The following is a 15,400-nucleotide window of genomic DNA, read 5'->3' as shown; positions in this document are numbered from 1 at the left end:
GCTTCTCTTGTCCTTCTTGGCACCTGACAGGCCTGCAACGGGCAACAAGCTCTCCCCCCTCGCCGCCCTCTGTTAGCACTTTTGCATGATGTGTATTTTATTTATTGTTTACTCTAATTTATTTATTGTTTTTTAAAAAATTTCTGTATTTATTTTTTATTGTGGTCTTCATTATTCTTTACATCCATTTTGTCTGTTTCGCTAGAATCTGTGCGAGATGGAAACATTTTACTCGTGAAATACTCCATCTCTCAGGGCGTTGTCAGGATTTCAAACTGACAAGTGGATGTTGAGACGGGACATGTAGAGACAATAGGGTTGTGACAGTAGAGGGTTGTGACAGGAGACGCCATCTTGGGCAGCTGATCCTTGATGTGGATGTGAGCAGCTGACTTGTGGATAAGGAGGTCAGCGTGCTGATGCTCGATACTGCGAATTTTAATGACTTTACAAAGTAGGAATTTTACAAAAGGCAGTCACAAGTAGACGATGAGCATGTTGACTGCGTATTGTGTGCAGCTGGACGGTACAGCTGGACGGTACAGCTGGACGATCAAAAGATTGTCTGGTGACATCATTTCACATTTCACTCCGTGACACACCACGCTGCGTGTCAAGGTTTACACAGAGACATAAACACAAGTTTGTTGCCACACTGTCCTTGCTGGCTACAAAGAGGATGGAGGATGAGTTCGTCACAGTCACGCGTGTGGCGCCACCGGCGTTTGAACCATTTCTCTGTCAGCTGCTGCTTTGGTCTAAGTTTTACCTACTTGCACTTAGTGAACCCTTGCCTGGCGGAAAATTCGGGAGAACGATGACGTAAGAAAAAAAAGGTCCAAGCAGGTCTTCTAGAGAGTTCTGTCTTCTTTTCCTAGCTCTAGACTGTCTGGTAGTTTTCCTTTACGGGAGGAGTTCGCAGACGACGGCAGAGAAGCGTGTGAGGAAACGGAGGGTGGAGATGATGAAGATGGTCAAAATGATGAAGATGTCTGTCACTTTGGACTCCTCCACCTCGCGGGTCTGACGTATCAGTTATTGAGTTGATATAAATAGTCTCCACCCAATCATACGGGCACTTTGACGCCGCACATTGACAGCTGGGCGCCACGGCAGTCGCCAACGGCTTATTGCGCACATGGCACGTCACCGGCGTCACTACCAACGTCACACCTAGAGGAGTTTTCTCTAGCTGACGTCACTGACATCACCGCCACACACATCACCAGTCGCTGACTGTAGGTGATGTCACAAACATTCACATTCACAACACCTGTTTATTTATATTTTATGTGCGTTCCTCCTGCGCAGTAACTACGCACCACGTGAATACATTAATTAATCAGCCAATGGCTGCTGACGAGTAATTCATGACGTATCAGTCATTAGAGAGGGTGTAGCAGTGTTTTGTCACTCGTGCGTAGCTGTGATCCTGATCAACATTACCTTTGTCATCCACATTGCCAACCTTCTCATCTTCATTAACATTGCCAGAGTCGTGCACTGGAGCGTCAACCGTTCACAGCTGTGTTCACATTGTCCACAGCTGTGTCACAGAACGTTCAACCTCTTCGTAGCTGTGCCTTCGTGTGTTCACAGTCGTTCATAGATGTGTTAGCATGTTCAAAGTTGCTGATAGCTGTGTCGCCGCATGTTCACAGGTATTTATTTCTGTCGTCAGATGTCCACCACTACGGAGCTGGAGATGAATCACTCTGGGATGACCTTTGCATCCCCGAGTGACGTCACGGGGCTCAGTGGAGAAGACTACGCCGAGTGTGATGATGTCACGTGTGTACTGACCACCCCCGAGCCGCTGGACTTGTCGGTGTGCGAGAGGCTGGCCCCACCGCCTGTCCCCCCCTGGCTACAGGACGCTCCCTCCCGCCTTCACGAGATGACCAGACACTGCCGCAGCTGGACTTTGTACCAGGGTCAGCAACTCTTGTCACAATCTCTCTCTATATATATAGGATGTATATATGGTGACAGTCTCTCTCTATATATATATAGTGTGACAGTCTCTCTCTCTATGGATACACACGCGCGGAAACTCACACACGGACACACACACACATATACACGAACACAGAGACACACGAACACACACAGACACACACACACATAGACGCACACGCTTGCATACATGTAGGAGGTAGATGTGGGCAAGATAGCACAGCGGCCATTTCTCTCATTTAGAGAAGAAGCTGTAAAGTATAATTAGCTGTTGTCGGCACGTCACTCTCATCAAAGAGAACATGTGACGCGAGCAGCCGAGGGTTTCGCTGGCGTCAGACCTCGTTACACTCGGCGCCTTTGTAAAAGTTGTAACAACCTACCTGTCTATTTATAGCCGTTGTAGTTCTAACATTTTTCTATTTTTCTCTTGCCGAGGCAGCAGCCAGTGTCTCTTGTTTTCTTTGAATGCAAAATGCAGCCGTTAATTGAAGCCTGCGTGGTGTGAGTTTGGTGGAGAGACACGTGCACGAACTCCATTTGTCTTCAAAACGTTTCAAAAACTGAGATCTCACTCGGTCCGTGTGAAGCAGCAACAACAACAACAACAACATTCACCACCACAACAACAGCAACAACAAATGCCTGATTATATAACACGAACTCACACTCGCCAGGAACGCGCTCCTAGTGCTTGAGACAAGGAGACAAACAACATACGAAGGGCGGAAGGATAAACAAACAGCACCGACGACCAATAACAAACACAGAAAACGCAAAGAGGAATCAGGTAACAAGAGCTGAGGAGACTTCCAAGATGGACGCATTGTGTGGACTGTTGTTATGAGTAATGCTGAAGGAAGAGATCTTCATATTTCCTGAGTAGTCTCCGCCTCCTCCACTTCGGTCATCCTGAACCTTTGGAGGACATTCCATGGCGGCAGGAAGACATGAAGACCTGCCTGCTTGACAGTAGGACCTCCTGCTGCTCCTCCTGCTCTCCCGGAATTTCATATCGTTGTGGACACACCTTGTATCCGTTTGGCAATATAACAGCAACACAGGTGAAGATATCTTTCTCAGGAACCCATCATTGTCCGGCAGAGCTGGCGGAGTCACTCTTGGGGGATTCCCCGTGTTTCCACCTGCGGTGGTTGTCGCTTCACAGTTAGCGGTGGCGGTGGTTGATACATCAAGGATGTCGCGACTGCGCACCACGTCATCCGGCAGTGTGTGTTCACAGGGTTCACGAACTGCACTGGTTCAAAGAGCACAGCCTGCATGCCAGTCCAGTGCCGGTGGTACCTCAGGTGTGCAGCCACTTGTTACATCTGTAGCCATGACAACCAGACGACAGCAACTCGCCCAACACCAGCACGTGTGACAAGACCAACGATCAGCGCTACCTGTTACTTCTACTAAAGACAGGAAATGCTGTCTGCTCATCTCTCTTCGTCTTTGAGAGAAGAAAACAATGGACGACTGTTAGTTGGAGAGTTTGGACACCATGAACCACCAGACATCCTGGCGTGAGGACTGATGGTCGGTAGAGGAGGGAGTGGCTGTGTGGGGGAATGTGGGGGAATGTGGGATATCATCGCTTCTCTCTTGTGGACCATCTTCGATGGCAGGTTTCCTTCAGTCACTTCATGGCGATAAAACTGATATAAATTACACTGACGATTAATAATAGTATAATTCCTGACAGACAGGCTGAACCCCGAGAACTCTGACTGCAACTGCGATCTGCTTTGCTTTCTTAAAGGATAAAAGTCCTTCGAGACAAGCAGCAGTTGAAAGGTGCAAATAGCTTTATTGGAAAAGAAAACAGTTCAGAACAGCTTTTGGTAATTCGCTTGTAGATGGGAAAAGAGACGGCAGTCATTCCGACAGAGATGCAGGTAAAAACTAGTCAATCAGTCGTCCCACGACAGGTACCTGTGGTTGGGGGGATGACATGGATAGACGAGCAGCTGACAGGTCGCCATCTTGTCTACTGTGGGCGACAGTCAGCAGTCCTGTACACGACGACCTGTCCAGTCTGTCATCTTCGTAAGTCAGTTCTTTTGTGAATATTTGATTCTCCTTTCTGTTTGTACGAGTCGAGTCCACGAGTCACATCGGTGCAGCAGGATGGAGACTACCAGGGTTTGTACACCTTGTACTTGTAGTGACCCTTACCTCATGGCTATGCCAGGTCCTGTACAGTCTAGCCATTGCCGCTGTTGTTGTCGCCATCCTGGTGTGGATACCTAGCGTGGAGCTGCCGTCGTTGGAGAGGGTGGCGCCCAAGTACCTGAAGCTGCTGACCTCTGGCAGCCTGTACCCCGGTCACAGAGACCTTGTCTTTGTCACTGCCACTGACCCTCATTTGCTGGTGTCAGTGCTGGGCTCCATTCCATATTCATTTGATGCAATGGAGCCCAGCACTCTATTTATCCCAGAGGGCAATAGGGGGAAACTCGAAGCACAAAAACACTAAACAAAGCCACAACATCTCCATCTCTCCCAGACTCACACATTCATGTTGTCGACACCTGCATTCATTAGCACACAGCAACATTCACTGGTCACACGGCTGAAACAACGAAGGCCACCACCTCGGTCTGTTGGTCCTACCCGCAGGTACACAGAATCGTCGGCAGACAGGACATGTCTGTCATCACAAACAGTTTCAGACACTTTTACAGGTGCTTGCCTGCTGTAGAGAGTATGAACTCTGGGCTGCCCCAGTGGCCTTTGGTCAGGTAGATACAACCATGGAAGCTGCTCTTGTCCTTTACTGATAAAATGTAAACACAGATAAACGAGGACAGCTCGGTCTCTATGTGCAAGCAAGGAAATAGGTGAAGAAGTTGCTGGGAGACAGAGAATACCAGCTTCCGGAGAAGGAAGAGGCGGTGATGAGCATTCTTCACAACAGCCTGAGTGTTGGGATCCCAGCGAAGTCTCCTGTCGAAGATGGACCCAGGTCTTTAACAGTAGAGACAAGGTTCACCTCCGTGTCCCGGATGACACAGGACTTTGTGGAGAATTCCGACAGAAGCTAAAGACAATGTCTCCGGTCTTACACTAAGTTGTAAGAACTGGTCATCACACCAGGCAATAAAGTTATCCCAAGCTACACCAGGCTATCTACTGGCCGGCTAAGGAGAAAGAGAGAGAATTGTCATCAGAGAATTTGACGAGATGTTGACCAGGGCTACTGCCACAACTGTTGGTGTACAGAATAAACAGAAGTGGGGATAAAACACAGCCTTGTGGTGATTGTCCACTTGTCATGGAGTTAGAGAAAGTGCCAGTGACCACTACTCGTGCTGCCTGTCCACCACACGTGAATGGTCCTCGACACTAGCTGATGGTCAAGACTTGTCAGTCCTCTAGCTGGGTGGGTGGTCGGGTGGTGCTCACAGCCGATGAGTCAGTCAACCACAGTCGTGTGTAGTGTGTAGTGAGTTGTGGTAGTCGTGTGTTGTGTGTAGTGAGTTGTGGTAGTCGTGTGTTGTGTGTAGTGAGTTGTGTGTAGTGAGTTGTGGTAGTCGTGTGTTGTGTGTAGTGAGTTGTGTGTAGTGAGTTGTGTAGTCGTGTGTTGTGTGTAGTCGTGTGTTGTGTAGTGAGTTGTGTGTAGTGAGTTGTGTGTAGTGAGTTGGTAGTCGTGTGTTGTGTGTAGTGAGTTGTGTGTAGTGAGTTGTGGTAGTCGTGTGTAGTGTGTAGTGAGTTGTGTGTAGTGAGTTGTGGTAGTCGTGTGTTGTGTGTAGTGAGTTGTGTGTAGTGAGTTGTGGTAGTCGTGTGTTGTGTGTAGTGTTGTGTGTAGTGATTGTGGTAGTCGTGTGTGTGTGTAGTCGTGTGTTGTGTGTAGTGAGTTGTGTGTAGTGAGTTGTGTGTAGTGAGTTGTGGTAGTCGTGTGTTGTGTGTAGTGAGTTGTGGTAGTCGTGTGTTGTGTGTAGTGAGTTGTGTAGTCGCGTGTTGTGTGTAGTGAGTTGTGTGTAGTGAGTTGTGGTAGTCGTGTGTAGTGTGTAGTGAGTTGTGGCAGTCGTGTGTTGTGTGTGGCAGTGTGTGTTGTGTGTAGTAAGTTGTGGTGGGGCTCGTGTTGTACGTTCTTATTTCAGAGGACTTAAATTCAAGAATTGGGACAGAAACGTGTCACACATCTACATAGTATTAGTACACTGTAAGTTGTGTTTTCTACAAGTGAAGAAACTCTTATCGAACATATGCAGAGGATGAGGTTAATAATATGGCCGACTACTACTACATATGATCTCTACTTTGGGTTTGTTTATACAAATTTCTTTTATAAATTTGTTTATAAATTAGTTTAATTACTGTATGTGGAAATTGTAAATATCAAATATGGAAACAGTGCAATACATTATTATATTGCTTCTGACCAACAGTTCCACATAAATTAATTGGATTTTAAGATGAGAGGATTGAATGGAAACACTTTCCAGAAGATTTTATTCTTCGAGTTCATGTAGATGGTCAAATTACAAGCAATACCCTAAAAACACTAGGAAGACATGTGAAGAAGATGGTATTGAATCCCTATCATATTAAAACCTTTCATCAAACTGTCCGTTCCCTAAGATACAAGATCCACTAATACCTTGATGTAGTTTGAATAACATCTGTGAAATAACAAGTGATAAATGAAACTTTCTTCTTATTCCACTCATTACCACTGCTACCTTCAACGTGTAGTATGCACGTGAGGAAAATGATTCGATATAGAATGCACCGGAGAAGAAAAAAAGATAAAACTCTTGAGAAGATTCCGGAGATCAGCCGATGAACAAATTTTTGTTCTGATGAGTAAAGAACATAAATATTTCTACAATAGAGAAAGACACTCTACAACATGTCAGACCATAAACAGTTGTATACATACCTCCCGAACTCTTCAACCATTCAGTAAAAACCTTTAGGGAGACTGTAAATAATGTATTATGTAAGATCGAGGCTTGGTAAGAAATGCAATAGACAGTGGAGTACTCTGTTCATTCTAGGGCAGTGTGTCAAATAGAGAATCCATTAAAACAGAAAATACTCAAAAGGCTTTACGAGCTCAGTTTTAATGGAAAACTCTAGAGTAAAGTATTTAAATATTCCGACGGTGCTTTGTGTCCATTTGTCAGTAAAGTATTTCACCACATTTTGATAAAAGCATCTGTCCAGCACAGGGGAGTCAATCTAGTATTCAGCCATTCATCAGAAGGGAGATTACTCAGACCCAGCTAACTACCATGAAGTATCTGTCCATGACACTAGCAGTAAGGTGTAGACTGGCATTCCGCATGGAATAGTAGGTTTTAAACGGGTGGATGACAGGTGAGTGTGGGACTGTGTCAAGTTGGTATTTGGAAAGACCTTGCTACGAGTAAGCACATGTTGACTTTCTGTGATGTCAACCTGGAGCGAATCTCTAGGAATCGTAAATTTTACAATGCTTTTATTGACTTTGAAAAGGCCTTTGATTGTGAATCTCGAACATTGCTCTGGTCAACACTTTTCACCTGGAAAATTAAACTATGCCTACAAAATACTAGAGAGATGGTGTTGATGTCAGAAACTGTGACAGGATTACAAAACCAACGGGATGTATTTCAGAAACATCAGGAACTGATCGCCTAGCTGTTCATTTAGGTGAGAGTAGTATTAGTGTTTTCTACAAAAGGACTCTTAGCAGCGAATGGAAGTGGCTGAATAAAAGTACACAAAATGAAAGTAAAATAATGCCCACTTCTCGCGGTCATGTTTGTATCTGTGACATACTGAGTGCTAATGACAAGGATGTAGACCTCCATCAGAGCCTCTAACATGGTGGGGCGACCGGACAAAGGGAAGCAGAACTGAGGATCTAAAACGAGGCTGATATTCTCTTTACTTGTGGACAGGTGTGGCGACATGGAGGAGTGGAGCACTTACTTCTCAGTTTTATTCAATGTTTAAACACAAGATTGTTTATTGTCACTGGTAGAGGTGAAAGTACATCGCCAGTGATATGACAGACTAGTTGCTTTCTAAATCAAGTGTCAGTTAAGTGTCAGCCACACATCTTAGCTTTTGCACTAGAAATGCGATTAATTTCAACCATGATTTCCCACCTGAAGGTATTGTGACAATAATATGACGTGTCCCTGTTTATCACATCCATGGTGAAGATGTCCATCTCAGGTAGTTCTACCAACAGGTGAGATGACAGAGACACGTGTCACACGAGTGCCACCAACTGTAAACTACTGATAGCATGGTCAGCACATAATGAGATCACATTGCCACCTGTAAGGTGTGATCATAGTCAGCACATAATGAGATCACATTGCCACCTGTAAGGTGTGATCATAGTCAGCACATAATGAGATCACATTGCCACCTGTAAGGTGTCCTCATAGTCAGCACATAATGAGATCACATTGCCACCTGTAAGGTGTGGGCTCCAGCCGGACACAAAGGCCATGCTGTTCTGGCTGAAACATTCTGTCGCTGATGTTTGTGACATGTCTTGTCACATGATGTACTCCAGACCTGTAGAGCTCACCCAAAGGGTTAACAGACTGTTTGTATTCGCGTGTGTGTGTATACGTGTGTGTACGTGTGTGTATACATGTGGTTGTGTGTACATGCGTGTGTAAGTGCGTGTGTACGTGTGTGTGCGTGTGGGTATGTGTGTGTACGTGTGTGTATACATGTGGGTGTGTGTACATGTGTGTGTAAGTGCGTGTGTACGTGTGTGTGTGGATATGTGTTTGTACGTGTGTTTGTACGTGTGTGTGAGTGCCCAGGAATGAGTAGCTCAGCGGACCGTTGTCACAAGTCGTGGGTACACAAGTCCGTGGCTCCCCGCAGTACAAATGCTGATGTCCGCCATCTTGTTTGCAGAACTGTGCCAGCAAGGGGCAGTGAACTCCACGTGGTTAGACCCCCCTGAGGACCACACAGCAGGTATGGTGCACACAGCATGCGTACACCTGTAGGTGCACCTGTAGCGTCACGTGACGTGGCGTGGAGTATGATGTACATTGCTGGAGTCACGTGTGTGTGTGTAAAGCAGCGTGTAGTTGGTGGTAGCTGTGTGTAGTGTGTAGTGTGTAGTGTGTAGTGTGTATGGTGTGTAGTGTAGTGTGTGTGTAGTGTGTATGTGTGTAGTGTGGTGTGTAGCGTGTAGTGTGGTGTGTAGCGTGTAGTGTGGTGTGTAGTGTAGTGTGGTGTGTAGTGTGGTGTGTAGTTGGTGTGTAGGTGGTGGTGTGTAGTAGTGTGTATGTGGTGTGTATGGAATGTGTAGTGTGTGGTGTGTAGTCTGTGGTGTGTAGTGTGTAGTGTGAAGTGTCACTTCAACCATGCACGTGGTGTCATGTGACTGGAATCACTCGTGTTGTGTGATGTGTGACTGCAAGAACCCCGTCTCCCCAACCGTCTCCTCCCACTTACTGACAAGTCTTCACAGTCCACCTGTCCCGTTGTGTGGACACACGGGGTGCTGCGGTCAGCTGTGTGCTGTGGACTGTGGACTTAGTGCTCTGTGTTGTGTAAACTGTGGACTGTGTGAACTGTGGACTGTGTGTTGTGTTGACTGTGTTGTGTGGACTGTGTGCTGTGAGAACTGTGGACTGTGTGGACTGTGAACTGTAGACTGTATGTTGTGGACTGTGTTGTGTGGACTGTGGACTGTATGCTGTGGACTGTGTGGACTGTGTGGACTGTGAACTGTAGATTTGTGGACTGTGGACTGTGGACTGATGCTGTGTGGACTGTGTGGACTGTGGACTGTATGCTGTGGACTGTCACGAATGGTTGTTGATGTACCAACACGACCCTCTCGCTTTACAACTATTTGTTTCCTTCCTCACACTCGTCGATCACACATTCCTTCCTTCCATGAGACTCCACCCTCCATGCACCTCCCTCTCCCGGAGCTGGGGCTGGGGCTGGGGTCGGTCTTTTCAATGTGAAACCTGGCGCCGGTCTTTCTGTCCTGATATTGGCTCACTAGCATGTACTCTGCTGTCTACTAATATTTACTGACACATGTGTGTAGTTTCCGTCCTGCTACTGCTAACTGTATTCATTCAGTAAAGTTATCTTTCCTCTTATCTGCTCATCTGTGTGCTGTGTGTCTGGTCTGTGTACCTGTCAACAGTACAGGTGTGTTGTATGTATGTTGTGTTGTGTATGTATGTGCTGTATATATGTTGTGTGCTGTATATATGTAATTGTGTGTGCTGTATATATGTCGTGTGCTGTGTAGACATGTTTTGTGGACCAGACACTGGAGCCTGTGACGTAGCTGCTGTCTGTGTAGCGACCTCAGTGGAGATGACAGGCGGATTAACACGACTGAAACAAGTCCCGCAGGAGAAAACAAAAGAAAAGACCTGAAGGCTGAGCTTGTCTCTGTCTGCCTCGTCCTTCCCTCGCACGCCATTGTACCAGGGGAGCTCGAAACGTTGCAGAATTTCTTCTGTAGAAATGTTTTGCGTGTCACGTGTCATAAAATGTCGGCAGTTCATCCTCCACGAGACAGACACAGCCAATAACACAACATGGACGTCAGTGTTCTTCAAAACGTTTTTTCCGAATGGCTTGAAAACACACTGTCGGCACCCTGCTAGGCTCTAACATCGAGATTATCGAGAGGATTGAGATATTCCAAACGATTGAGATTATCCAAGTGATTGAGATAATCAAGATGGCCGAGGCTCCAACGTGTGATCCTGGGAGTTTCTGTTTCACTCCAAGAAATCAAGTATCAACGCGTGAGACCTTTGGGGATAGAGATACGAATATACGCAGCTATCCTCCACCATCAGGATAGTGTCTTCCGATTGTGTGACATCACTAACATGTGTAGGTGACGTCACATACACTTGCAGACGGGCGCAGCCAGTGGCCAAGAGGCCTCCGTGACGTTTCTCGTGGTTAATGATGGGGTCACACCGGGTGACCGACTGAGAGAACACTCGGGTGATGGATGGACAATGTTGCAGCCTCCGTCAGTTGGCTGTCCTCGTGACGTGGACGTCGACAGACACCAGACACGCACTGTATGGAGACCTGGTGACGTGTCCACACCAGTCTCGTGTACAATATGTTTATGTAACAAGTGTATGGCTTACATCTGAACTCCGCGTACAGAGCGATGACAATAAATAAGGGAAAGTATCCAGGAATGTCAGCAGAGTTGTCGCCCTTGTGTCCAATCAGCCAAGTGCCAGCAGCCAGGAATGTTTCTCACTCGTGGCAGACACTCCAATGCCCCCTTCCTCCCCCATCCCACGTGATGTTTCTTGGAGGATACCTCGGCGTGAATCACCTCCACACCGCTACTTTCACTCCACTCATCCTATTCACACTTCCTCCACCCTCGGGTCCCCCCGCCCCAGCCTCGCCACCCGGTGGTCTCCCCCAGCCTCCCAGCTGCTTGCAGCGCCGCGGCCCCGGGCCTAAAACAACAGGCAGTGAGATTTAATTATCCACCCACTGCGCAGCCGGCGTGAACAGATCCCCAGACCGGAAGATTGCGCCGGAGAGCATGGTAGGGGAGATAAATATTTTAGCAGTAGCCCCTGCCAGTCGCCAGCTCCTGCCGCCCAGAGAGAGACACATAGGGAGGATGGAGGGAGTGACAGCGAGAGGGACAGAGAGAGAGGAGGACAGAGAAACAAGGAGAGAGAGAAAGAGAGACGTAGTAATTGGAGAGCACCTTGCTAGGCGCGCGTCCCCTGGACTTTGCCTGATTGATTTTAGTAATTGTGTTTTTTAATTACCGCCCCTACACGCAGGTCCTTGCCTCCTGACTAACGTCTGGCAGTCAAGGGCAGGTAATCCATGAATACTGCATCGGTCCAGACAGGTGTGGCGTCAAACTCACGCGTCAATCGCTTCCTGACCTGACGTCCGATTTGCTACGTGCCACGTCAGATTTGCTACGTGCCACGTCAGATTTGTTATGCGCCACGTCAGATTTGCTACGTGCCACGTCAGATTTGTTATGCGCCACGTCCACGTCCGATTGGGAAAAAATGGAGGTCGTTGACTGAACGCTGTGTGTACTTGAGTGAACGTTGTGTGATATGAACGCCGCGAGTACTGCGAGCCCTCGCTTAGCTTTCCTTCCCGAAGTCAAAGACAGAAAATGGAAGGAGAGAAGCAAGTGGTGCGTAGGTCAGAAGTGACAAGGTGCAGGCAAGTGAATCCTCCTGTACACCTGGACAGCCAAACACCTGAGACTAGGGCGGGCGAGACAAGGAGACAAGGAGACCAGATGGTGAAGACGGCCTGACACACGCGCAGATGTTACGACAGATGTTAGAGTAAAACCCACAGCCACAGGAAACGTCACAAGTCGACGTCACATGTCCGCTTACACAAACGTCTCCACCAAGGGACGTCACTCTCCTATAGCTTGTGTCACAGAGAGAGACAGAGACAGAGAGAGCTTATGTGTGGTAAGTCTTGCTGGCCACGCAGCTCTCCTCACACAGGTCTCCACACGCAGCTCTCCACACGCAGGTCTCCACACACAGCTCTCCACACACAGCTCTCCACACGCAGCTCTCCACACGCAGCTCTCCACACGCAGCTCTCCACACACAGGTCTCCACACACAGCTCTCCACACGCAGCTCTCCACACACAGCTCTCCACACACAGGTCTCCACACGCAGCTCTCCTCACACAGCTCTCCTCACACAGCTCTCCACACGCAGCTCTCCACACGCAGCTCTCCACACAACATGGCCAAGAGGCGGAAGCACTGGGCCTGCATTTCTCATATCAAGTGTCTAAACAAAGTCATTGTTGCGTTGCACACACTCAGGCGAGGTCGGTGTGTGTAATCATGCGCGTCACTCAGGCCGCGTGCAGTCAAGCACGAGGACAGTAACGTCACACGCTCTCATCGCCAGATGAAGCATTTCTCTCACTCCACCACCCGCTCGCTCGCTTGTCAAAAATCCGCCACACGAAAGGACTATTGAACCTGCACATAAAAATACACACAGCACTTGGCGCTTGGTGAGGAGGTGATGATGGGAGGGAAGCTGTCTTCCTAACCCTTTACAAACAGTCTTGGACGCACCACGTGGTCCCGCGTGCACAGCCTTGTGCGTGCGTGTGTGTGTGTGTGGGGGGGGGGGGCTCCCTGTCATCGTTTTCAATCCAATCGAGGATGAAATCCGGAATTACGACCTGAGGCTGGACAGTCCTGAGGTTTATAACGGACACGACAATCCTCCCACTCGGAGCCTGTAGCATTTTGTTCAGAGATGTGTGTGTGTGTGAGCCTCCGTCCGCCTCGATGTCAGGCTATTGTATTTTATTGCGAGGTTGATGATGTGGAGGTGATAGTGGGTGGTGACGATGCTCTGTAGATGATGATGATGATGATGATGATGATGATCTTGCTGTTGCAGTTGATGAAGGACTAGGCCCCGGGCCTCGCGGTGTCCAGTGGGTCATCCCCGCCCTGGCACTGGTGGTGGTGGTGCTGCTGGTGCTGCTGGCGGCCGTCATGTACAAGTACTACCGCCACCCCAGCAAACGGTAAGGTGGAGAAGCGATGAAGATAAGCACCTACGTAATGATGACATTGGCAATGTGTAAACGATGTCAGTAAAAACTGCAGACTGAAGATGTTGATAAAAGTTGCTCTGAGTCTCTTCCCTCTCTTCCTCTCTCTCTCTCTCTCTATCTCTGTGTCCTGTGACACTGTGTCTTGTAACTGTGACCTGTAGGGTGGGTGTCGTGTGACAAGACTAGAGCAGCTGCACCACTCACACCTGCCCTGCGTGTCAGTAGGCGCCCGACTGGCAGCCTGTCCACCTGATGTCATTCAGCCCCCACCTCGTCTGTGTGCCTCCTGGAGGACTGTCATGGCAGTGTCATGTCGGGTGACATTCCGCATCACATGTCTTGATGATGGCCAGCAGAGGTCGCTAGATACCATCATGGCGGTGACTGACCACGAACTCCTTTTAGTTTTGTTTTGTGTTCCCTGTAGGAGACGGGGGGTAGTCTCCGGAGGCACTTCATCTCGAGTGCTTGGACCTTCACCTGCTTTCAAATTCGCGGTCCTGAAAATCTGTCTCCGTGTCTGTCTCTCCGCCCTTGTACCATCGGCTCTTACCTCTATACTTCCATCTCTCTCTCACTCCTCTATTATTCTCTATCGTCTTGTCTCATCCTCTCTCTCCCATACCATTTCCCCTTTCACCCTGTGACCTTTCTTGTTTGTTTGGTTTTTTTTGTTTGTTTGTTTGTTTGTTTGTTTGTTTTTTGCATTCTGTATCATCCTTTCTCTCATCTTTCTTTTCTTCTCTCATCTGTACCTCTGTCTCACACTCCCTCTCTCTTTCCCCCTACCACCCTCCAGGTGGCTTGTGCTAAGGTTCCTACAATGACGTTGCACAACGTGACCCCTGAGGGCAACACCACGCCGCCTGGTGTAAGTTTTATGAACGAGTGTTAAACACGTGTTTGGGCAAGATGACTTGTTGATGACTTCTGCTGATGCCACAGCGAGAAACTCGACTGGAAGCACGAGGACGAGGTCCGCAACACAAACCTTTGCTTGCCTCACAGCTCCTCCTCCTCAACCTCCTCCTCCTCCTCCACATTTTTGTTTGAGAGTTGATTTTTAAAGGCGAGGCGTGGATGCTGTCGGTGGATGGACGAGGACTCACTCCACCGACGTGTGACGGCCGTAGAGGCTGCCGCTGATTGCTTGACGCCTGTCGATACCAGGTCGACACTGCGGCACGTGGTGGGCGCGAGACCCGTTAGACTGAAGGTCGTGAGCATCTGTAACAACGTGCTTTGCATAACTCCATTCAGTTTTATTTCTTTCTGCACATCTCTCTCTCTTTCTCTCAATGCAAGTATTGCAAGTATTGACTGTTTGTTGTGTGTGTAGTGTGTGCGTCACTTGCGCTCTTCTGTGTCTGGGGCTTGTGACGTGGCGTGACCAGGGCCGCCGACAGCCAGCCCGGGCCCCGGGACAGACGACCTCTCCGGGCCCCTTGTACTTGTAATCGTAAATTATTTTCCCAGTATATAATGTATGTTTACAATTCGAATCTCAATATCTACACTCAAACTCAACTTCTGCATGTGTAATGCTTGGGTGTTCTCCTTAGACCTTTCTTTAAAAAGAAAAAGAAAAGGAGAAAAAAAAAAAAATCCACTGACCAAGGCCGGACCCCCTTGACAGCCACGGGCCCGGGTACACCAGACCCCCCTGTCCCCCCCTCTCGTCAGGCCTGGGCGTGACTAACGGCAGACGTGGGGGAGATGACGTGACTGCCTCGTGTGAAACATCTGACAGTCATCAGACCTGGTGATAGGGATGTGTGTCTGTGTGTCTGTGTGCGTGTCTATCAACACGCATTAGAGAGAGTGACACAATAATGTCATCTTGTCATCGGACCTCACTGTCTGTCAGTGAC

At 48.2% G+C, this 15,400-nt stretch overlaps 1 protein-coding gene across 1 annotated transcript in view; it reads left to right on the top strand.

The window, feature by feature from the left end:
* Positions 1 to 15,400, top strand: part of LOC112570948 — a 52,815-nt gene that overhangs the window by 33,144 nt on the left and 4,271 nt on the right. The window contains exons 2-4 of the mRNA XM_025249700.1: positions 1,682 to 1,934; positions 8,839 to 8,901; positions 13,370 to 13,499. Coding sequence (XP_025105485.1) covers positions 1,682 to 1,934; positions 8,839 to 8,901; positions 13,370 to 13,499 — 446 coding nt within the window. The remainder of the gene's footprint in view (positions 1 to 1,681; positions 1,935 to 8,838; positions 8,902 to 13,369; positions 13,500 to 15,400) is intronic.

The sequence above is a fragment of the Pomacea canaliculata genome, linkage group LG8 (genome assembly GCF_003073045.1).
Source record: "Pomacea canaliculata isolate SZHN2017 linkage group LG8, ASM307304v1, whole genome shotgun sequence".
NCBI classification, from domain to species: Eukaryota; Metazoa; Mollusca; class Gastropoda; order Architaenioglossa; family Ampullariidae; genus Pomacea; species Pomacea canaliculata.
This window is presented reverse-complemented; position numbering and strand designations above follow the sequence as displayed.